Genomic DNA, 22,226 nt, shown 5'->3' with positions numbered 1-22,226 from the left:
GGTACTAGTTGGATTCATTTCTGCTGTGCTACAACGGGAACTCCTTTTCATTTTCTTAATGCTGTCTTTGAAGTGCAAACATTTGTAATTTTGATGAAGTTTAATATATTAATTTTTTTCTTTTAAGGATTGTGCTTTGGTATTATATTTCAGAAATCTATGCCAAACTAAAGGTTATTGAAATTTTCTCCATGGAGTTCCCATCGTGGCTCAGTGGTTAACGAATCCGACTAGGAACCATGAGGTTACAGGTTCAATCCCTGGCCTTGCTCAGTGGGTTAAGGATCCAGCGTTGCTGTGAGCTGTGGTATAGGTCGCAGACGTGGCTCGGATCCTGCGTTGCTGTGGCTGTGGTGTAGGCCGGCAGCTACAGCTTCTATTAGACCCCTAGCCTGGGAACCTCCATATGCTGAGGGTGCGGCCCTAGAAAAGGCAAAAAGACAAAAAAAAAAAAAAAAAAAAAGGGAAATTTCTCCTATGCTTTCTTCTAAGAATTTTATGGTTTTGACTTTTATACTTAAAACTGTGATCCATTTGGAGTTTTTGTATATGACTTGATGTAAGGGTTGGCAAGGTTTTTCTGGAAATGACCAGTTGGTAAATACTTTCTGCTTTGCTGACCTGAGGTCTTTATCACTACTGCTCACCTCTGCCGTTTTAGGGTGAAAGTAGCCATAGACAATATGAATGGGTGTGGCTGTTTCGATAAATTTTATTTATAAAATCAAGTGTTAAGTTGGATTTGGCTTGAGTACTAGAGCTTGGTGAACTCTGGTTTAAATCCATCTTTTTTGTATGCAGTATTTAATTTTTCCAATCTCCATTTTTGAGGAGACTATCCTTTTCCCATTTGAATTACCTTGGGACCTTGATGAACATTGGTTGACCGTGAACATAAGAGTTTATTTCTGGACTCCCAATTCTTTTGAGAATTCCATTGGTTTGTAGGCTATATGTCTGTCTTTTTGCTAGTGCAACACTATCATGATGTAGCTTTGTGGGAAATTTCAAAATTAGGAAGTATAAGGCTCTAATTTTGTTCTTTTTTTCAAGATTGTTTTGCTGTTTTATGTCCTTTTATACTTCCATATACACTTTAGGATCAATTTGTCAACTGTGAAAAAGCCTATTGGGATTTTGATGGGGTTTGTGTTGAATCTATAAGATTACCTTGGGGAGAATTGTCGTTTTAACAATATGGAGTTTTCCAATCTGAGAATATGAAATCTTTTCATTAATTTGGATCTTTTATTTAAAGTTTTTCCCAGCAATGTTTTTACTTTCAGTGTACAAGTCCTACATTGAAAAAAAAATTATTCCAAATTATTTTCTTTCTGATGCTCTTATGAATGGAATTGTTTCCTTAATTTAATTTGTGGATTCTTCATTGCTAGCATGTGGAAATACAGTTGATTTTTGTATGTTGATCTTGTGTCTTGCAACCTGCTGTACTCCTTTACTAGTTGTAGTATTTGTGTGTGTGTATTCCATAGGATTTTATGTAGGTAGGATCATGCTGTCTACAAAACAAAGACATTTTTACTTTTCCCTTTCTAGTCTGGATGCCCTTTCTTTTCTTGCCTTATTGCATTGGGTAGAACCTCTTGTACAGTATTGAGCAGAAGTGGTGAGAGTACATGTCTTCGCCATGTTTCTGCACTTAGGGAGGACACTTGGTCTTCCACAACTGAGTGTATTAGCTGTAGGTTTTTCATAGATGCTCTTTATCAGAATGATGATTTTATTTATCAGTATTCTCCATCACCCCTTCCTCTCTGTCCTGTTTTTCTTTTGTAAGCTCTTGGAGTGCAGAGGCTTCTTTATTAGCCTCTGGATCATTAGTATGTGCATTTTGGATTGCACGCTCAGACTAGAGAATTGGTGATTGTTTTTTACCCAAGCTGGCCAACTGCCGCTTGTGAATCTTACTCTTCTGCTTCTTACTCTTTCCAGGCTTTAACACAAACTTGCACCACATGCATGTGGCAGAATTCCTTTTTCACCTGTTGCCCAGTGACGTGCTTCTTAAATGTCTCAGTGTGAACGTCAGCGCTTCTCATTCTGTAGCTTTATACCACAACGTTTGTCTTCACGTTGCTTAGGGTTAGTGTGGGGACCAGGGATCCCAGAGGACCTGGCCTGGAGCCCTGACTTGCACAGGGGTGTGTCTCTCTCCTTACACACAGGCCAGGCCAAGCTCAGGAGGTGTTTCCCAATGGGCTTGGTCACGAGACCTCCTCACTCTTTCCCAGCTCTGTGCTCTACCTGGCTGACCATTTGGCGTGTGCCATGGATGGGCCACAACAGGAAAAGCAGGCAGCCAGCCTGGTTCTCCCGGCTTTGCATTAAGCAAACCGGTGCAACAGGGCATCACGTCCCCCAGTGCCACTCGGGTGCCGTTCCCAGGCTGGGCCCTTTCCTTGGTGCTCCCCAAACACTGCATCTTCTGGAGGTGAGGTATCTGAAAACCGTAGGGGCCAATCCTTCAGGGAAGCAGAGCACATGGTCCCTCCTCCTGGCCCATAGTTCCTGAGGGGAGGATGGTTCTTGGCTCCAGACAGATACTCTGTGAATGAGGGCGGATGCAGCAACGTCCTGGAGCATCTCTGAGCATCCTTTAAACCCCTGTTTGGTGGTGCTGCAGCATAACCAGTAATAGCATTAGCATGTGAGCGCTCATCCCTCTCCAAGGTGAAACTCCATGGTGGTACCACAGCTTCGCCCAGTACAGCACAGAGGATAACCCCAGCATCCTCTCATTGTGTGGAGGCTTGTTGATTCTGTCCAGGACCCCTTGGCTTCCACCACCTGCTCTTTCCCGAGGCCCTGATTCCCAGGATCCCAACCATGTCTCTTCAGAGTGCTCCCTAGCTCAGCCCTCCTTCCCTTGTGTACCATGCCTCGGCCATCTCTTTTTGTCTGGATTCTAAATACCCAGCCAGACCTGTCCCGACGCCACTGGCAGTGTCCCCTGCAAGTCTCCTGGGCACCTGTAGTGCAATGCATCCTCTGGGCTCACTGTGCCCCCACTCCCACCTTCTTAGAACCTCTCTTCCTTAAGTGCAGAGGGCCATCCAGACAGGCCTCATCCAGGAAGCTGGATCCCACGTGCCCTTTTTCTCTCCATATGAGGACAACTCTGAGCCTACCTTCCAGATTTTCTGTTTTACCGTCTCCTCTTTGCTCTCACTGAGTCTGTCTCAGTCAGGCCCACCCCAGCTTCCTTGACTGTCTGATAAATTGTTCTTTCTCCCAATAGGCTTGCCTCCTACAAATCTGGTGCTAGGGTAATGTGTTTTTAAAAGGTAAACTTCACTTTTGTGTAGGTTTTGGGAAATGGTGATAAAATCCAGACAGTTCATTGGAGGTTCATAGGGAAAAAGGACACCTCCTTTCCGTGTCCAGCGACTTCGCTCTCGGGTGGCCCCCGCCAGCTTGTGGTGTCTATGACTATTCAGACTGAAGCCAGCAGTGTGACCCCTCACTTACCATCCTTATGTGCTTCTCCTAGCCTCTGGGTTAAATGCAGATTTCTTGGCCTCACTCCTGAGGCCCTCCGTATGCCAGCACCACCTCTCCTGTCACTGCCTGCCCTGCAGGGGGGAATACATGCTCCTGTTGTGCTACGTCTTGCTTCTGTGCTGTGATTCTGTCCCCTCTCTCTCTTTGCTTAGACCAGACTCCTCAGGGCCAGCTCAGTGTTCCCTTCACTGGTCACCCTCCTGGGGGCCGGGCAGCTCTGCCCTGTGCACACCTGGTGAGCAGGACTGCTGCTACTGATCTCTGGCCCCAGCACTTGAACTGGAACTGAACTTGGACAGAGGCTCCATGTTTCTTAAGGGAAACCACCAGCCCAAAAACTTTGTGGTATTAATTGATAACATTTAAAACTTGGAGGCTGTACATAAATTCAGTTGTTAGCTTTTTTGGGGGGTAATATGAAAGTCTCGGTGTTTCCATGTGGCAACATCTGCTGGATCTGCCAGGCAGCACCCCCCACCCCCCGCCTCCAGGGCTGTGCTCTCACCCTGCCACCACCTCATCCTTGCACTGCTTCTGTCTTGCTAGGCCCCCTGCCAGACCCAGGGCCTTGGTGTTTGCCAGGCTTTGTGGGATCTCAGGGCTCTTCTGATCCCGACACTTGGATTTAAATCTGTGCACCTAATTTCAGCTCACAGAAAACAGAAGAAACAGCCAACAGAATTTCCAAGGCAACGGCTACAGGCAAAGCGGAGGAGTCTTCTTAAGAGTCATAGAATCTGGCAGCACCTCCCAGGCTGGGTGTCTGGGCACCACGGGCCGCTGGCAGTCCTGACCCACCTGGGAGCTGCCTGGCGCTCAGCCTGCCCCGAAGGGGGAATGGGGGCTGCACGCCAGTCCTCAGAAGGTAGGTCCTTGGAGACGATGTGTAAGTGGCCACCAGGGACTTGGATGGGCTGCCTCTGCACCTCAGCCCTGCATCCCATGTGAGGACTGAGGATAGTCACCTGAAGGACATCAGAGCCCTCACTGATGTGGAGAATAATGCTCAGGAGCAGCGTCTCAGAAGTGTCTGGATGAGGAGCACTCTTAGCCTGAAAAGGCGCTGTTTCCTAATTTAAGTGGCTGCCTGTTCTTGAATGCCTGCATGCTCCCCTTCTCCCTCCCAGGGCTCAGTAAAGCACCACAGATGCAGGCAAGGCGACTTGCAGATCTTTTGTTTTGTTGAGTTGGCACTCCTCTGCACTGGTGACTTGTACCCTCGCTGCCTGTTGCCACCTGCACTGTCCGTGTCACCACCTGCACTGTCCCGTCAGCTGCCCAGCTTTGGCCCTAGTCTTGATTCTGGCAGTTAGGACTCTGTAGTCTTGGGTGAGTTGTGACTTCCTGGCATTCAGTCTTTCATCTGTCCAGTGGGTATGGGGTTGGCCAAGGTCCTGACACGTGGAGGTGCTTGCAGGGCTGTCTTTAGCGCTGTCCTTACATGGGAGCCACTGGCCCTCTGCTGGGGTGAGTTACCCCCACAGCCAAGAGTGTGGGGAAGGTTCCTTCTCCCTATGGTCTGCCTGGCGAGGCCCTGATTTCTTTGTCCAGATGCAGCTCCTGCCATTACCCCTGCCCATGTGTTGTGTGTGTTTGCCTGTGGAGCAGAGCTGCTGGGACAGACCCAGGACACGCACACACAGTGGTTCTGGGCTCAGCAAGGATGCACCCTCTCCAGAGAGCTGGGCTGTCATCTGCTCCTCATCCATTCCTTCCAGGCATCTTCTGGCAGAATGCATCTTATGTTTGCATGCCAGCTGTTCCCAGTTTCTTGTGGGTCCTTTCAGGCTGTCCTAGGCCTCCACAACAAGCGCACCTTCCCCTTTGGCTGTAGGAATGAGGTCACTGTGTGAACCATGCTGTAGACACCTCATGCCTGCCAGCATGTCCGGGCAAATGCCATGTGTCTGGTCACTTCACCGTGTGGTCCTCTCTCCCCCCAGCATTCTCTGACTCCTGCCTCTGGGAGCTTTTCCCCTTTCTGGGCTTTGCCACCTGTTCTCTCGGCTCCCTACGGACTGCAGCTTCCTCTCTGTCATCATGAACAGAACCTCTGGCTCTCCTCGAGTGACCTTTCTCCATTGGGCTGGACCTTGGCTTCTCTGGGTGCTGCCCTTGCTGTGCTCGGGCCTTTTCTCTCTGGAAGCCCTCTGCCACCTCCTTCCTCGTCTGACTGCGGGCTCTCTGAGGACAACAGTGTCTCTGTCGTGTCTGCACTCTCCGCCCCCCACCCCCCCAGAGTGGTTATGGTCCGGGCCTGCAGTCAGTGTTTACACAGTCCACGTGTTGAGTGATCCCTCCAGCATATCAGCATGCCAGGCACCCAGGACATGGCCAGAGCCCAGCAGGATCTCTGCTGCCCTGAGCTGTGTTCAGGGGAAGAGGGGCTGCAGGGTCACAACCTCACACGTGGGAGAGGCAGGAAGAGTCTTCTTCCATGGCTGAGTCCCTGGGACCTGCCTGGGGTTGCTGGGCTTCTAGTAGGCTCTGTTCTTGTCCCTTCATGGCCCTACCCACCCATGATGCTAGTGGGGCTCCTCCCTTGCTCCTGTGCTGGGGTGGGTCAGGGAGCTGGCTTTGTTCCTTGGGAGAGGGGCTGGGTAGCCTGCCTACAGCTGGTGGCCTGTGGCAAGCACAAGGCCTTCCTGCTGCTGTGGGGGGTGACAGTGTCCTGCTCCCTGGGCCTGGCAGGGAGGTGGCTGTGACTAGGACTTCCTCACTCCTGGCATTCCTGTGTCCAGAGATGGATGGATGAGGCCACTTGGGCTTTTAAAGCAGCCCCTTCACCCAGCCTTTTGCTCCCGGGACTGCGAGGTTTATAGGCTGGATGGCTGATGAGGAAAGCCTCTAATCCTGCTTTGGGACCATGCCCTGAACTCAGCTGCTCCTACAACCATGGCTCTCGTGGGCCGTGAGAGACAGAGGGAGGAGCCCTCATCTCTTTTCAGGCTCTGAGATATTGCCATGACTGGTGCAGGTGCCAGCCGCCTGCACCTCGGTGGTGGCATGGAAGGTCCTTCTGTTCAGAGTCCCTGAGTTACTCCAGGCCTACATTTGAGCCATAGGACATCAGTGCCAGAGGGCACTTTGCCAGGAGTCTGTCAGTTTCACTCTGGGTAGGTTGCAGAGCGGGAGGGAGGTTCTGCAGCTGCACATGGAACAGAACCATCAGTTCCAGGGTCCTGGGCGCTTTCAGTCCTTGTTCTTGACTGGTCTCATGTTTTTGCATACCTAGGGTGTGCCTGGCGGGGGGGGAGGGGGCGTAGTGTCCTCTGTGTCCCATTTCACACGACCACTGACCTGACCATGCTGGTTTGATTGTGCTGGTTTGCTCTGTGGCCTCCGCTGTGCACAGCACCCCCCTGCCCCAGCCTTGTCATCCTCATGACGGTGTGTACCATGAGTAACATCTGCCTCACAGGTGAGGACATTGCCTCCCAAGTGGAGTCCCCTGCCCAAGGTCATGTGGCTAATAAGTGGCTTAGCTGGAACTCAAACCCAGGCCTGTGTGACACCAAGCACTGACTCCTGGGCAGCCTGTGAGCCCTGTCCCCCAAGTGGAGTGAGGAAGGTGGGTGAGGAGCCTGTGGGACCCTGCAGCCAGGTGTGGGTGGGTGTCTCTGTCCTTGTGCTGCTCTGGAGTTGGCCCTCCACCTCCTGGCCGCACAGGACTCTTCCTGGCCAGCTCTGATGGCACAGTGACCTGGGCCTCTGGCACTGAGTTCCCAGGCCTGTCTGGCTCTGGGGGCCTCCATCCTGGTTCTGTTGGTGCGGAAAGCACTGCCCAGATGGTGTTTATTCTCGCGTGACTGCTGTGTGTGTATGTGTGTTTGTTGATTAAAAATATTACTTGCTTATTTTGTAGCAACATTAAAAAATATTTCAAATCTCTTCCTGCCGGCGAGAAGCTTGCCAATGTTTTCCTTAGCCCCTCACTCACCAGGTGGAACAGCTCAGTCTATGCCCCTCTCCTCCTCCCTCACCATAGCTCCTCTGGCCCTTGGGTCACATTTGAGCTTCTGACCTCAGTCTGCCTCTGGCCTGGTCAGCAGGTCCAGGTCTCTCACACTGGCCTCATACAGGCCTGGACAGGCCAGACCCAGGTCAATGTCTTCCCCTCCTCTTGGCCCTGACGTGAATATGGCTGGGCCTCCTTGCTCATGGGTGGGAGTCTTGTATCAGTACCATCTCGGGGAGGTGGGGGTCTTCCTGCAGCCACCCCGAATGTGCTCATCCATGCAGGACTGCTGTGTATTCTTCCTAGCACTTACCACTAACATGCTTCACAGAATTTTTTTTTTTTTTTTTTTTTTTTGCTTTTTTTAGGGCTGCACATGAGGCATATGGAAGCTCCCAAGCTGGGGGTCAAATCAGAGGTACAGCTGCCAGCCTATACCACAGCCACAGCAATGTGGAATCTGGGACCTACGTCACAGCTTACAGTAATGCTGGATCCTTAACCCCCTGAGTGAGGCTGGAGATTGAATCTGCATCCTGATGGAACTAGTCAGGCTCTTTACTGCTGAGCTACAACAGGAACTCCTGCTTCACAGATTAATAAGACACATTTTTGAAATGGAGATACCATATAATAGGTGGAAAACCCCCACCTCTTACCCTTTAGTAATCAGAACCCAGTCTCCCCCTCTACCAAGCTCAAGGCCACCAGTCAATTTTTTGTCTCGAGATTTGCATATTGTGGGTATCTCAAATGAGTGGACTTTTGTATCTGGCTTACTTCACTGAGCATGGTGTTTTCAGATTCTTCATTGTGTAGCCTGTGTCAGTGTTTCATTCCTTTTTATGGCTGATAATATTCCATTATTTTTATTTACCCGTCTGTCAGTTGATGGGCATTTGGATTGTTTGCACCTTTGGCTGTTACGGGTAATGCTGATGTGAACATTCATGTCCAAATCAGTGTGAATGTGTGTCTCCATGTCTCTTGAGTAGGTGCCTGGGAGTAGAATTGCTGGATCAGATGGTAACTCTGTGTTAAACTTTTGAGGATCTTCCAGACTGTTTTTCATGTGGCCGCACCATTTTTTTTGCCACCAGCAGTGTATGAGGGTTCTGACTTCTCTGTATATTTGCCAACACTTGTTACAGCACGACTTTTTAATTATAGACATTGTCTTGGATGGAAAGTGCTATCTCATTGTGGTTTGAGTTTGCATTTCTCTCATGACTAAAGCTATTGAGCATCTTTTCATGTCTTTGTTGGCCATTTGTATATCTTCTTTGGAGAAATGACTTCAAATCCTTTACCCATTTTTAATTGGGTTATTTTTCTTTGTATTAATGAGTTGTTTACGTAGTCTAGTTACATATCCCTTTTCTGATGCAAATTTACAAATAGTTGTTCATTCTGTGGGTTGTCTTTTTGACTTGCTTGGTTGTGTTCTTTGATACAACACGTTTTAATTTTGATGAGGTTCAGTATATCTATATTTTCTTTGCTCGTATTGTTGGCGTCATATCTCCAAATTCATGGCCAAAGCCAAGTTCATAAAGATTTACTTCTGTGTTTTCTTCCAAGAGTTTCATTGTTTTAACTCCTACATTTAGGCCTTTTGAATTGGGTTTTGTATATGGTGTGTGGGAGGGTCTAGCCTTAATCTCCTGCGTGTGGATGTCCAGTTGTCCCAGTCCCATCTGTTAAAGAGACCAGTCTTTCTCCATTAAATGGTTTTGGCACCTTCCCAGTCAGTCGACCACAGATACATAGGTTTATTTCTGGGCTCTCGGTTTTCTACTGCTGTGCATGCTTGGTCTCCTCTTGCCCTATAATCATAACTTAGCTACTTGATTTGTATAGTACTAGAAGGACCCTATTACTGTTGTTGTAAAAAGCAATAGTTGCTTAAAAAAATACTCAGTCAAACATTAAAACACAGAAGTGCTGAAAGGGAACATCTCGTGTATTCTCTGAGCGGATGTGTGCATTTAGGGGGGTGTGGGTGTGGACGTATTTGCACCGCAGTCTGCCTCTTTATAATTGTGCATCTCTTTTTTTTCCAAAACTGAGATACGCAAAGTAGTCTTGGTCTTGAAGGACTAAGCAGTAGTGCCCTTCTGTGACAGGTACACATGGCTTAGCTGTCCTTTCTCGAGGCTTCTGTGGTTCTTCATAGAAGATGTGCCGCCTTTTCTCTAACCACGGCCTGCCCCTTTTCTCTGCGCACACAGACGCTCTCCTCTCCTGGGTACCTGAAGTGGAGCTGCTGATCAGGGGCTTGTCCTGAAGCCATTTTATTGTCTCCTCTCAGCTGTGGTTTTTGATGCCTTGTGTGTAAATACTAACATAAACTCTTAGAGGTTTTTATTCTGGATTCATCCCTACTTGCTATTTCATTTCAGTAAACTGTTTTATGACACCCTCTTGCCTGTTTCACTTCCCCTACAAATGAAGGAACATTTGGGTTATCAGGCTTCACTAGGGGAGCGAAGGTGGAGGCAGTCAGGCCAGGGTGGATTTTCCGCTGTGAGGGTGAGGTGGTGGGAGGCTCCCAGGGGAGGGAGAGGTGTTTAGGACCCATCAGGATGAGGCAGGTTGGATGTGGCAGAGGCACAGCTATTGTGACCCAGGCATGAAGGAGGGGGACAAATGGAACTTACCTTGGGAGGGGCCCAGAAGACCCTGTGGTGGAGGGACCTGGGCAGGGGGTGCCTGGGAAGGGTCAGACCTAGGCAGCTGGATACCAGCTGGGGTGGGGGCTGGGGTGGGTACTGATGAGATGAATTTGGGGTGGTAAGAGAAGGGAGAACCCAGGGTCCACTGAGTGTGAGTGGGTGGCAGGTGAAGCTGGAAGGCCAGCAGGGGCCAGGCTGTGCTCTGTGCAGTCCGTGGGGGCCCCACCAGCCATGGCATTAACGTGGGAGGCAGTGGGCCGGCTTGAGGTTTCTGAGTAGAATTCCATCCTCTGTTGGGGTTGGTCCTTGAGGAAGTGGCTAGAGGGGATTCTCACCTTCCAGAGGGTTCTGTGATGTAACTTTCCCTCCATCCCCCCCAGCTGTCTGAGAGTGTGGTGACCCGCATGAAGAACTCCAGCCAGCCTGCCAGAACAGGGCCAACGGCTCCTCCACCTGCTGCCCTTGGCTCCTCCAGAGGCCTGGACACAGGTAGGAGGGCAGTGGTTCTGGGGTGGGGGCGGGATTGGGAGGCTCCACATGCAGTGCTCAGAGCACTGACCTCATGTCCTGGGGTTCTGGACCGGCTCTTGGATGGTTCACCCTGGGTTTCTGGGAGGGCCGCCACCTTGTGCCCCCCTCACCGGGCCCCCAAGCCTGCTGTTGCTGGAGCCAGGCTTGAAGCTCGCTTGTCCCTCCTGTGTCTGCCACCAGTGAAGGAGCCTCTGCTTTTCTCCAAGTAGCAAACACCAAGGCACAGAGACGGTTAAGAATGGGGAACTCAAGGTACAAAAATATTAAGACATTATGAACTAGGGAGGTCCTCAGACAGCTGATTAATAACTGCTATTTGTTGATGAGGATCTGGGTCTTATTGTCACCCATAACTGATGTGCCTGTTTTAAATCCAGGGGCTGGAGGAGCTTGCTCCTGACAGAGTTTCCTTCTCCACTCTTTGCAGACTGTAAAGTGTCCAGACCGGAGTATGGCCGTGGCTGGCAGCCCTCAGGGGCGGAAGTGGGTCCCCTTAGGAGGTAAGCTGAGTGCCCACGCGCTGTGGCTCTGCGGTCTGGCCCTGTGCTCCTCCCTCTCTGGGTCCCTATTCTTTGCCTAAAGCCTGGAGTGTTTGTGTCACACTTAGGGGGACACCAACCCTGTGGTTGAGGTGGAACTGGTTCTAGTGTGAAGATAAAGAAACACCCAAGGCTGTGGAGTTGGTTCAGTTGCAAAGCCAGGACTAGGTGGCTGAGTGGCCACACTCCTGGCTTGTGTGCATGTAGCCCTGTTTAGAGGATGCCTCAAGGTCACCATGGCTCCTCCACAGGCTGGCTGCAGGGTACAGATGACCTGCCACTGGTTTGGCCACAGCCCTGGAGGGCAGCTGACCTGGGGCTACTCCCCGCTGTGGGGCTGGTGGCACAGCGGCCGAGGCAGAGGCCCCCAGAATACAGGACGTATCCCAATTCTGCTACCTGCTTGCTATGTGACCCTGGAATGTCCCCGTGAGTCTCCAGGCCTTGAAGAAGGCAGAGCTGAGCACCCTCATTGGGTGTGGTCTTGGGGCTACATGTTATGCACAGCACTTAGCACAGGACCCAGGCTGGTCTGAGGGATGGTGCCCACGGCCTGAAGGACCCATAGCTGGACGGCTCCCTCCACAGGTCAGCCAGGCCATGGCTCTTCTGTGGTTGTGGGTAAGACCCACCTTCTAAGCATGTCTACTCCCTAATCCCAAGAGGCCTTTCTGAAATACTTTTAAACATTTAAAAAATGTTCAGCTAGCACAAGCTAATGGAAGACTTGGGATATGTGTAAAGAGGGGACATCACCATAGCTTTCTTATCTCTTTTTAATATTTGGGAGTATTGCTTTCAAATGCCTTCTTTCTTCTAGTTTAGGATTGTTTTTTCAGGATCATATAAAATTTTATATCTTGCTGTTTGTACCCAGTCTTATAATTATCTTCCGTTTGTCACACCTGTTCATAAGGGTTTTCACTGCGGAAGGTGCTGTCCTTGGGTCCTCAGGGGAGCTAGCCCACAACACACCCAAGAGCATGTCTGGTGAGGACGCCATGCCTGTCACCTGCTTCTGGGCCGAACTGGTGCTGCCTATCTCACTGTGTGCAGATCTACACCCTAATCAGTAATACTCCTAAGACGACCTCAGTGCCAGTAACTTTTTTTCTCTTTAGAATGATTGTATAGGAGGAGTCAAAGCAGATGGAAGGGTAGGGACAAGAAGACAGTGAAGGTTCAAAGCCAAGGCTGCTGCTAAGCCTTCTTGCACCGGCAGAGTGGGGAGGTGGGCACTGAGCAGGGGCTGGAGTGGCAGGTCGAACTTCTCATTTGGCGTTTGGCTGTCTGATTCTTCACCTGGCTCCTGATCTCTTGTTTGAGAGTGTCACTGTCCCCTCACCTTGGGGACTGTCCCTCGTGCCTGAGCCTGGCTAGCTGGCCTGGGAGTCCCCAGCCCTCAGGTCCCAGGGCCTGGGCGGCTGAAGGGAGCATGCAGACCCTTCCTTGGCTGCTGTCTGCATCTGTTTCTCCCATCTCTTCTGGCGCAGGTGTGAAGAGGAGCTGGCCACGGGTCAGGGCCAGCTGCCCCATGTGGCCGTGAGGGAGGGAGAGGCGGCCCTGCGGCGGGAGGAGATCAGTGTGGACCAGGAGAAGCAGAGGTCAGCCCGGATGGTGAGTGTGGGGGAAGAAGAGGCCAGTCTGGAGCCTGACCGGTCCCCAGCCCAGCTGCTTCTCTGCTGAGAGGGTATCTTTCCAGGGACTGGGGCGATAATTCCCGCAGCCTTGGCGCTTATCTGCTCTGCGGCTCTGGGCTGTGGTTCCCATCTCTGTGGGCCTCAGGTTTGTACATTAAGGGCTGGCTGGTTGGCTGCTGGTTCCCAGAGCCTTGCAGTTGTAAGTTTTGCAGGAAGTGTCTGCCAGGAGGGTGTAGCGGGAGGACGCTGTGAGCTTCGGACATGTAGCACTCGAGAGGGAGAAGGGGGCGGGGGGGGGAGAGGTAATTTCAGAGGCAGGCAGCCTGGGTGCAGAGCCTCACTGCTCTCCCTGGGGGCCTAGGAGGCTGGCAATGGTTGTGGTGCTCATACATGGGCTTTCCTGTGTTTAGAGGGGCTGTGGCAGCCGGGGCCTGACAGCTGATTGCTGGTATTATTCTCTGTGCACTTAGCTGAGGGTCTTTCTGCTGTGGATATAGGCTGTTTCCCAGCCCAAGAAGTCATGGTCCCCCAGGGCTCATGGGGCCTGACAAGCCTCTGCTTGGGAAGGAGGAGGACTTTCCTCTCATGTCCCCTTGGCCTGGATGGCTCCAGGGTCCAAGGCCAGCTCTTAGCAGGGAGACCCTGGAGGCTCTATGACTGGATCTGGGGCTCTTCTCTATCATGTTTGGGTGCCAGGGTGGGCATCTGGACAGAATTAGGACTGTCAGTGGCATCAATCCTGCAAATTCCATTGTGCGGGGGTGTCCCCACACATCCAGGGAATGCTCGGCACCAGCTGGGTGTTTGATGCTGTTCCTAGAGATGGCAGTACAGTCCACAGGTGGAGGGCTTTGTCCTACAAGGTTCCCCGATCTGACACTATGTACCTGGTGTCAGCACAGACCCTGCAGGCTGTGTCCCACAATGTCCCCACAAGGTTCCCCTAGACACCCACCTCAAGTCCAGGTTGTCCTGGGTGCTTCTGACCTGGGGAGACCTCTGGGGCAGGGAGAAGCCAGGCGAGGACAGGCATTTAGTGGGGCAGGTAGCCAAACTCTGGCCCAGGACGTGAAGGGTTAATGGAAGTGTCACCTGGGACAGTTGTCCAGTGGGACTTGCGGCCTGCAGGTGTGGCATCTCTTCATTTTCCCCTGGACTGTTTGATAGCTTCCCTGCTGTTGCCTGCCCGGGAGATGCTGCCCCACCACCCAGGCTGCCCACCTGGAGGCTGTGCCTGGAGGGAGGAGCTTCCTCAAGGGGCAGGGCACCCATCTTGTGTTGGGTATGGGTTTCTTTACCCCAGGGGTAACTGACCCGAGCCCCCAGACGTCTGGATGGACCTTTCCGCTGCTCCAGAGTTCTGAGGGCTGGTGGAGCCAGTGGCTGCCTCACTTTGGAAGCATTTGCTCTGACTTGCTGGGTGTCCACTTTTTTCACTATTTGGCATCTATTTCCTTGTGCACTTTGCACCCTGTCCCTTTTGGGAGCTTGCCTGCCTCCTGATGCTCTGTGTCCCTGGGCAGGATTGCAGCTTTTGCTTTCCCTGCCCTAAAACAAGGTCTGGTTACAGGGCCTGCGGGCAGTCAGAGCCCGGCCCCCGGACTGGCCGTTGTGACTGAGGGGAGGCCAGTTGGGAGGCCAGGCGCCACCTTGCTCACCCCTGGTTGCCTTCTTTGGGGTTAGAGTGCCCGTTGATAACTCTGTGCAGCTTAGCTGCAGGCAGGGTTTGCTGCTGGGCCCACGGCAGGTGACAGGACCCGTCCCAGGCATCCGCAGGGCAGAGGTGTCCTGGCCACGGTGTCCCCTCTGTTGGGTCGGTGTGTTTGCAGCAGCTTTTAGTGGAAGCAGTTTCAAAATAGTTATTGGGAGAATTTAAATGAGGAAGAGGCAGGAGAAATACCTGAGTGGAGCAGACAGGACTTTCCCTCCTCACGGGCAGAGAGGGCATGCTTGCGGCCCAGGGAGTGCTGCCATCTTCATTGCCTCCTGCCCTAGCCTGGCGCCCGCCTGGGCCTTGCATCGCCGGCTCCCTCCCGCTGTGCTGAGTGCACCCTGACATTGCATGTGCGCTTGTTCTGACTCTTACCGTGTGGGTTTTCAGTTCTCTTCTGCGTGGCTTGTTATTGGGACAAGTTCATAAAACTAACGACAAGGAGAGGTAATAATTTTTATAAGCTACTTTGATGACCAGAGCGTCCCCATTTCCTATCTAGTGCCAAAGCGAATGGGTTTTGAAATACGTATTGAGGCGCATTCCTGCCATGTGTGGGCTGGGGGTCCTGGGTGTGGGGAGCTGTGGTGAGTGAGCTTCCTTCTGAGTTGGGAGCAAGTTTGGCATCCAGATCAAATGTCCCGGAGGGGAACATGGAGCGAGCTGTGGTTTCTTGGCTGAGTCTTCCGATGGCAGAGCTTTAAAGACCCCGTGGTTAGAGCAGTGAAGGCCTGGCAGAGAGTGTGGGATTTAGGACCTTGCCTGCTGGATTCCTGACACATGTTATTAGGAGTGTGAACCTGCTGTACCCCTGATAGGAAGCAAAAACCTCATCTCTTCCCTCTTCCAGTGAGTGCTTCTCTTATCACGTGATGTATATGTGTTCTCTGTGCCACCAGGCGTTAGGCGCTGGGTTAGTTGCTTGATGAATGTAAATCAGGCAGAGTTCTGTCCCTGAGAGGCTTTTCTCACAAGTGACTGTACAGTGTTCAGGTTTCCTCCTGCCACGAGAGCCTGGAAGAGGGGTGACATGTGAGAGAAGCCTATCAGGAGGAGTGTGAGGGGGAGTGTGGGGGACCAGGCTGGTGTCCAGGGAGTGGTGGGGGCACAGGTGGGAGAGGCCCCTCCTACGGAGCCTGGGGGAGGGTTTCCCTGGTCCTCAGAGGAGACACTGTGAAGGGAGAGCACGGGGGTCCTGAGTCAGTCCTTGCAGAAACACTGGGCTAGACTCATGGCCCTGACCTTGGAGTTTGGGTGAGAAGGGCCTGGACCTGCAGGCCCAGAGGTGGCTCCTGGACTTGTGGGGGAGCCAGGGGCCCCACAGTGGGTCTTGGTCCTTTTTGCTGCTGGGCCCTGAGGGATGTGGCGTGTCCCATGGGTGATGTAGCTCCCACAGTCCTCAGGGCAAGGGCCGTGCTGTTGAAATGTGCTCTGGGTAACTCACGGCCCCGTCCCGAGGCAGCTCCTGCCCACATGGACGCCTTTGTCAAACTCTTGGGCCTCAGAGGCAGGCAGGAGCCTTTTGGGGACAGCTAGGAAAGAGCTGGCTCTCTGCCGGAGGGGCCCTGGGAGAGCCTGGGCATTGGGGGACAGGGGATGATAAATTGTCACGAGCCAGCAGGGTGGCCAGGTGGCAGCACCAACCCCCAGCAGGGACCTGGGTTGTGTGATGCCCGGACCCTTGGTCTCTAGCCCATGCAATGTTGGAGACATGAGGCAGGAGCGGGAAGAAACCTTGTCCAGGTGGTTGGACTCCCCGGCCAGCCTGAGCACGGGGGAGAGGGGCTGCTGTGCCAGTGCCAGTGCCGCCCCCATTGCTGGATGCTCTGTGGGCACTTGTTTCCTCTCCAGCTGGCCAGCCCACCAAGGCCCTGTGCTGTGTCGCGTTTTTCACCAGTTAGAAGGTGAGGTGGGGGCAGAGTGCGAGCAGGATGAGGTGACACCAGCAGAGTCTGGAGAGCCTGTGGCCTTTCTCTCTAAAGTGGCCACTGCTCTTGGACTTAAGGCGAGAAGCAGGGTTAGGGGGCCTGCTCCCAGTGGCTCTGGTGTGGGTTGAGAGACCTGCATTCAGTGCCCTCATGCCAGCAGCTGGCACTCCAGGGCTTCAGAGCCAGGCCCTCTCCCAGGCTTGCTGGTGCCTGCCTCGCCTCCTGCCTGTGACCTGGGCCCTGTGCCTGTAGGGGCCAGAAGTCCTCTTGGCCTCTGACTCTCCAGAAGACAGTTGCTTTGGTTCCTTCCTGGTGTCAGTGCTTTTCACGAGCCTTGGTGGGCTGGCACATCTGTGGGAATGCCCGTGCGCCAGGCTGGGCTCCAGGGCTGGCGGTGGGCGGGTGTGGGGCTCTAGGGACAGCCTTCTGCCTCTGGTGCCAGCCTCAGTTAGGCTCCCGGGTCTCTGTGCCCCAGCATGCCTCTGGTGCTTTGGTTCCTTCCTGGTGTCAGTGCTTTTCACAGGGCCTTGGTGGGCTGGCACATCTGTGGGAATGCCCATGTACCAGGCAGGGCTCCAGGGCTGGCAGTGGGTGGGTGTGGGGCTCTAGGGACAGCCTTCTGCCTCTGCTGCCAGTGTCAGTTAGGCTCCCGGGTCTCTGTGCCCCAGCATGCCTCGGGTCCTGGGCTACAGACTCCCCTGGAAAAGCACAGCCATGGAGGGAGTCCTGGGTGTCTGTTGGTCAGTAGGGGGAGACCTGGGTGTGTGTTGGGCATTGGGCCAGAGGTGACACCTTGCTGTCCTCTTGTTTTGGGGTCTGGCTGAAAGGTTGGGCCTTTTGTCTTGAGTAGGTCTCCTGTTGGCATGGGGAGACCTAACTGTCCCTCATGCTGGCACCCAATGCTGGCAGCCCTGCTCTGTCCCCACCTCCTCTCAGGCAGCAGTGCCCAGCACCCCTGCACTCCATGCAAGCCTTCTACCCAACCCATCTTGGCAGCAGTGTGTTTCCTTTTGCTGCCCCTGGAGTGGAGTTGGGTCAGCACCTGCCCACTTCTCTAGGATGCCTGCAGGGTTGGGGAGAGGGATGGCGTGGGTTATTTTATGTTTCTTTATGGTTGATTCACATAGTCTTTGGGGAGCTGCTGTTCTGCTTTCTCCTCTCTGTGGAAAAGGATCTCAGGTTTGTGACAAGCAGACTGTGTCTGCCACTTGGGCAGATGCCATTGCTGGATCCTACAGGGTAGGGAGGGGACAGGGGTTGTTGGGCTGACAGATGGCAGTGGGACGGGAGAAAGTCTCCCATCTCTCCCTCACCTGATCTGTGCAGGGGCCACACCAGGCCCCTCACTGTGGGCTTTTTTTTTTTTTTTTTTTTTTTTTGTCTTTTTACAGCTGCACTCTTGGCATATGGATGTTACCAGGCTAGGGGTTGAATCAGAGCTACAGGTGCCTGCCCATGCCACAGCCACAGCAACGTGGGATCTGAGCCATGTCTGTGACCCACACCACAGCTCACAGCAACACCGGATACTTAACCCACTGTACGAGGCCAGGGATCGAACCTGTGTCCTCATGGATACTAATTGAAATCATTAATGCTGAGTCATGACGGGAACTCCACCTTGGGCATCTTGGTTAGAGTGACGTGTGCTCACCTGGAGGGTGGCCGAATGGGAAACCTAGGTGCAGTGGTTCAACCATGGGGTGTGTTTACCTCCATCACAAGTCAGCGGGGCCTGGTGTGGTAGGGGCAGTAGGTCCACACACCAGGAGGGCCCCTGGTCCTCCTCCCCCTCCATCCCCACAGCCTCCAAGCCAGTGGCTCTCCTCGTGGCTCCAGGGTGACTCCTGTGCCTGCAGGTACCATGTCAGTTTTCAGTTGGCCCAGAGCCTTTTCTGTTGTTTTCTCTGGGAGGGATGCCCTCCCCTGGGGTCTTCTCGGCAGAACTGGGCCACAAGGTGGCCTATAGCTGAAAGCAGAGCTATGTTGGTCATTTCAGCTGGGTACCTGACCACCCCTCAAACCAGGGTTATGCTAGTAAAGATGGGATGGAATGGGATGCTGGTCTGGTGGTGGGCTTGAATGAGCCCTGCTGTGGACCTGGGCACAGAGTCACAGGACCACTGCTGCCTCTGTTGGGAACATGGGGAGCTGTGGGATGGCAGAGCCTCCTGCGGTAGGGCAGGGGAGGAGCACTCCTGGAGGTGGAGGTGGGAGTTGCTCTGCACCACACAGGGCAGAGGGCACACTGCACAGAGGGCAGGCGTGATGGCTGCCAGGTGTGCTAAGGTGGTGACTTCTTTCCCTGTCCTTTATTCTGCAGCAGAACTTCACGCCTTCGCTCTCCGAGCTTTTGGGGGCTTGGAGAGGAGGGGCTGTGTGCTCATCCACGTCCAGAAGGGGGTATTTTCCAGAGCCCTGGGCTCTGGGGACCCTGCGGAAGTCCTTTGCCTGTACTCGTGGTGTTTTGGTGGTGTCAGTGCACCCCACAGCCACTGGCAACCTCCCCCCCCGCCACAGATTAGCCAGAGGGGTTTCTGGAGGATTCTGGTGCCCTGCGGTTTGCTATGACCAGTTGGGGAGGGCTGCTAGAGGGCTGGCGAGTGGGTGACTGGTGAGGCCTTTCTCTGGTGCTCCTTGCTCCTGGGCCCTGGCCCTCTCTGCACCTCCCCTGACACCTGGCAGCTTCTCCACATGGCTCTTTCTGTCCTCTCCCCTCCTGTCCCTGGGCTGTTGGTGCTGGATAGCCTCTGTTCCTGGGGCTCGGGGTGGCGGGGAGCGGCTGGTGGGACACGGTCGCATCTTAGCTTGAACTGACCCACATGGGAAGTTCACGAGGAGCTGTGAGTACGTGGCGGGTGCTTCCTTGTCCCTTGTCCCCTGCTGTGGGCTGCCATCATCTTGGCGCCAGAGTGGAGGGTGCCCAGTCTCAGCACTGCTGCTGAGCTGCTCTGCCTCAAAACTACTCTGTGTCCCTTGCACCCCTGTTGTGCACTCCACCTGCAGGCCACCCTCCTGTCCTCCGGGGACCCACAGTCCAGTGAGACAGACGGACGTGAGAAGTGAACACTCAGTGGCTCACCGACTAGGGTGTGTGATGCTGCTGGTGGGCCAGGAGCTGGGGGACAGCAGGACCTTCTCTGGGGAGCCCTCCTGGGAGCCAAGGCCTGGAGGAGCCAGAGAAGGATGCTGGCAAGGGGCAGGGGTGTGGTGGGGACTGAGAAATGGGCAGAGCTGGCTGCCAAGGGGCTTGTGGGCCGGGTGGGGCATGTGGCTTGGAGGCAGGAGGGGCTTGGGAAGGTCTCAGGAGGTTCTGTGTGGGCAGCTGAGTCCACAGAGCAGAGGCACCTGGGTCACAACGGGAAGGTGCCATGAGTCCTGCTGAGAGGCCATGGTGACCTGGACAAAGGACAGAGGCCGGTGGTGGGAGGGGGGAGGGATCCAGAGGGAGGGTGGGCCAGCAGGTGGGAGGAGGAAGCAGGGGTGTGTGCCCCCCTGGCCTCCCATCTGAGAGCTGGTGAGCTGTCATAGGTGGTCACAGCGTCTAGGAGGGTGGAGATGAGGATGTAAGGAGAGGTCCCCAGGTACATCTGCCCCTCCAGGTAACAGTCTGGGGTGGTGTTAGTCCACAGTTCTCTCCTGGGAGAGGGCAGGGCCACCTAGTCCTCTCATGCCAGGACCTGGGTGCCCTCCTGGATGAGCCTTGTTGCCAGATGTGGCCTCGTGGCCACGCCTGCAAGGGGCCCCACAGAGCCCCATCTTCTTGTGACGTCGTGACCTCTGCCCAGGGCCCGCTCTTCATAGGTGCTGGCGGGAGTATCCCTCCAACTCAGCATGTACAGATCGGCTATCTCCCCAGACCTGACTTCCGTCACTCACCACCGCCATGCTGTTGAGACGGCTTCATCCTGTGGGTCCAGCATGACCGGGGCAGATGTGGTGCCAGCGGCTCTGCTCAGATGTTTGTGGAGCTATTTCTTGGAGCAGGGCTGTTCTTACAGAGCGCAGAGTTTTTGACTTTCCCTTCCCAGTGGCCACTGGCTGTCCAGGCATCTGAGACCTCAGATGTGTACCTATTGTTTGGATCTGTTGGGAGACTGGGGGGAGGCACGCAGCTCTTCCCAGGCCATCTGTGCCTTGGGTTCTGGCCGGGCCTCTCAGAGGGATGGTGTCTCCAGCGGTTCATATGGAGTCAAAAGAGGGGATATCCCAGAGCTGGGGACTGCCTCTGGGAGATGGATCAGGACGAGGAGCAGGATAAGGTCAGGTCCAAGCTGGCCTGGCTGCTGGTGCTGGAGGCTCGCTGGAGGGCCTGGCCCTGATTGAGCATGGTGGCCTCTGGGACGTGAGGCCCACATATTAGCCCCCCAGCTTCCTCATAGGCCTTCCCCTGAGGGAGGACCTACCAGCCTTAGTGCTCACTCCCTTTGCCATGAGCCTAAGCATCCTGCATTCTGGTTAAAGGCAGCCCATTAGCGCTGCCCCATCTGTCACCACAGAAAGTTCTGTGAGTAAGTGGGCAGCTGTCCTCCATGAAATTCCTGCAGAGACTCGAAACACCATTCAGGCTCCACCTTTGCCCTCTTACCCAGAAGATGCAGCTGACCCAGGGCAGCTGGTGCTCAGTGCTGGCCCCCGAGGCTCTGAGGGAGCAGAGTGCCGTGGGGGTGGTCTCTCTTCCTTGCCTCTGGTTTTCCCTGAACCCCAGGGCTGGGGAAGGGCTTGCGTGCACTGTCTTCAGTGGGGCCCTGCAGAGCTGTGGGCTGTGCCTGCCTCACCTGTTTCGCCCTCCTAGACTCTCTCCCTTGGCCCCTGTCCCTGCCCCCTGGAAGAGATGGGCTCTGTCCAGAACAGTCTCGGGTTTTAGGGTTTGGGGTGGAGAGTTTAGAGGTTTGGGTTGTGTCCAGCAGCTGGAATTGGAGGCTGTGGCCTGGCCTGGATGTAGGAGCCAGACTGCCTGGGACCTGTCCTTCATCCTGGCTGTTCTCCCTGGTGGTCGCTTTATCTGTCATCGTCCCTCCCAGTAAAGGGGGGCATTGGTTGTCCTGGTCCCTAGATTGTCTGTAGAGTCCTGAGAAAATCCCTGAAGGTGCTCAGGGGGTGCTTGGCACACGGCTGCCTCCACCACCCCTCACGCCCACCTGTCCTGCTGGCCCTGAAGCCTGGAGCAGAAGGATGGCAGCTGTGGCTGCTGCCCTTGGTAAAGGAGCCTCTTCCTGTCCTGCGAGTTGGGCCACGAGGTGGCAGTCCTGAGCCACTTGCTGGCCTGGAGAGGCCTGGGCAGGCGGGAGGCCCTTGCCCAGGACAAGTGCTGTTGAGGGGGGATCTAGCTGAGGGCTCCAGAGGCCCCTGACCTGCCTGACCTGCTCCTGTCCCATCTCCCGCTGGGCAACCTAGGCTTTTACCTGTGTCTGTGCCACAGGCTTACCTTGGTGGTGCTGCCTGGGGCTGGTGCAGAGCCCGAGGGGCTGCCCAGTGGGATGGGGCGCCAGCTGCCTGGGTCAGGGCTCCCCTCTTCTGTGTATTCTAACCCATAAAGTCTCTGATGCTTGTGCATGAAGATCCATGGGGTTAGATGAGAGATGGGAAGCATTGGGGTTTCCTGACAGGCTGGGCCCAGGCTCCCAGCCACAGGCTGCTGTGCTTTGGAGCAGGTTATGTTGCTGCTTTCCTTGCCAGGTGCTGAGGGCAAGGCCAGAGTCCGTGGACCCCTCCTGATTGG

At 54.2% G+C, this 22,226-nt stretch overlaps 1 protein-coding gene across 1 annotated transcript in view; it reads left to right on the top strand.

Moving 5' to 3' along the window:
- Positions 1-22,226, top strand: part of PLXNA1 (plexin A1) — a 200,691-nt gene that overhangs the window by 5,011 nt on the left and 173,454 nt on the right. The window contains exons 2-4 of the mRNA XM_084989665.1: positions 10,536-10,644; positions 11,114-11,186; positions 12,719-12,842. Of these exons, the coding sequence (XP_084845791.1) occupies positions 10,536-10,644; positions 11,114-11,186; positions 12,719-12,842 (306 nt within the window). The remainder of the gene's footprint in view (positions 1-10,535; positions 10,645-11,113; positions 11,187-12,718; positions 12,843-22,226) is intronic.

This window comes from Sus scrofa, chromosome 13 (assembly GCF_054392235.1).
Source record: "Sus scrofa isolate SSC_HxYL_T2T_F1_AM1 chromosome 13, Sscrofa_HxYL_maternal_Yorkshire_Landrace_v2.0, whole genome shotgun sequence".
NCBI lineage: Eukaryota > Metazoa > Chordata > Mammalia > Artiodactyla > Suidae > Sus > Sus scrofa.
Note: the sequence above shows the minus strand (reverse complement) of the source record. Positions and strands in the feature narration are given on the sequence as shown.